This window comes from Eimeria mitis, genomic scaffold, assembly GCF_000499745.2.
Source record: "Eimeria mitis Houghton genomic scaffold, Emh_scaff4826, whole genome shotgun sequence".
Taxonomy (NCBI): Eukaryota; Apicomplexa; class Conoidasida; order Eucoccidiorida; family Eimeriidae; genus Eimeria; species Eimeria mitis.
Genome location: NW_013573127.1, coordinates 3948 through 4501, shown reverse-complemented (window position 1 = coordinate 4501; position 554 = coordinate 3948). Strand labels below are relative to the sequence as shown.

At 40.8% G+C, this 554-nt stretch overlaps 1 protein-coding gene across 1 annotated transcript; it reads right to left on the bottom strand.

The window, feature by feature from the left end:
* Positions 1-93: 93 nt before the first annotated feature.
* EMH_0077960 (uncharacterized protein) lies at positions 94-498 on the bottom strand (the record flags this gene model as incomplete). The annotated part of the gene is made up of 1 exon (XM_013499930.1): positions 94-498. The coding sequence occupies one exon, from the start codon at positions 496-498 to the stop codon at positions 94-96; it is 405 nt and encodes a 134-aa protein (XP_013355384.1).
* Positions 499-554: the final 56 nt, after the last annotated feature.

Sequence of the window (554 nt, the reverse complement as noted above, 5' to 3'; positions counted from 1 at the left end):
ATATATATATATATATATACAACAATATATATATATATATATAACAGTAATTTCTGTTTAAAATGAGCTGCTGCGGCTGTTGCTGATGACCCCTCACGAGTACTCATGTGCTGCAGCTCCCGTCGCCTGCGAGCTTCCTAGCACGAAACACCACTCACTATCTTCATCTGTCTGGCTATCTTCTTCTTCTTCTCCGCTGCCGCAGTTACCGTCTAAAGAACCACAGCCGTATTGAGAGCACCCACAACCTTCATCATCACTGCCACCCTGAGGGAGAAATAACATCCGTCGTTGTAGTATCTTAACCTCTTCTTCATTCTCCTTTTCTTCCTCTTCCTCTTGTTCTTGTTCTTGTTCTTGTTCTTTTTCTGCTTTTTCAACATCTCCCTTTGTCTCTTCTTGCTGCTCTTCTTTTTTCTCTTTTTTCTCTTCTTTCTCTTCTTCTTTTTCTGGTTTCTGGTTTTGTGATAACAAACCTGGTGTTGTTAATTCTTTCATTTCAAAGCAACAAGGATGCGGTGTACATGGTGTACATGCAGCAGCAGAAAGGCAAT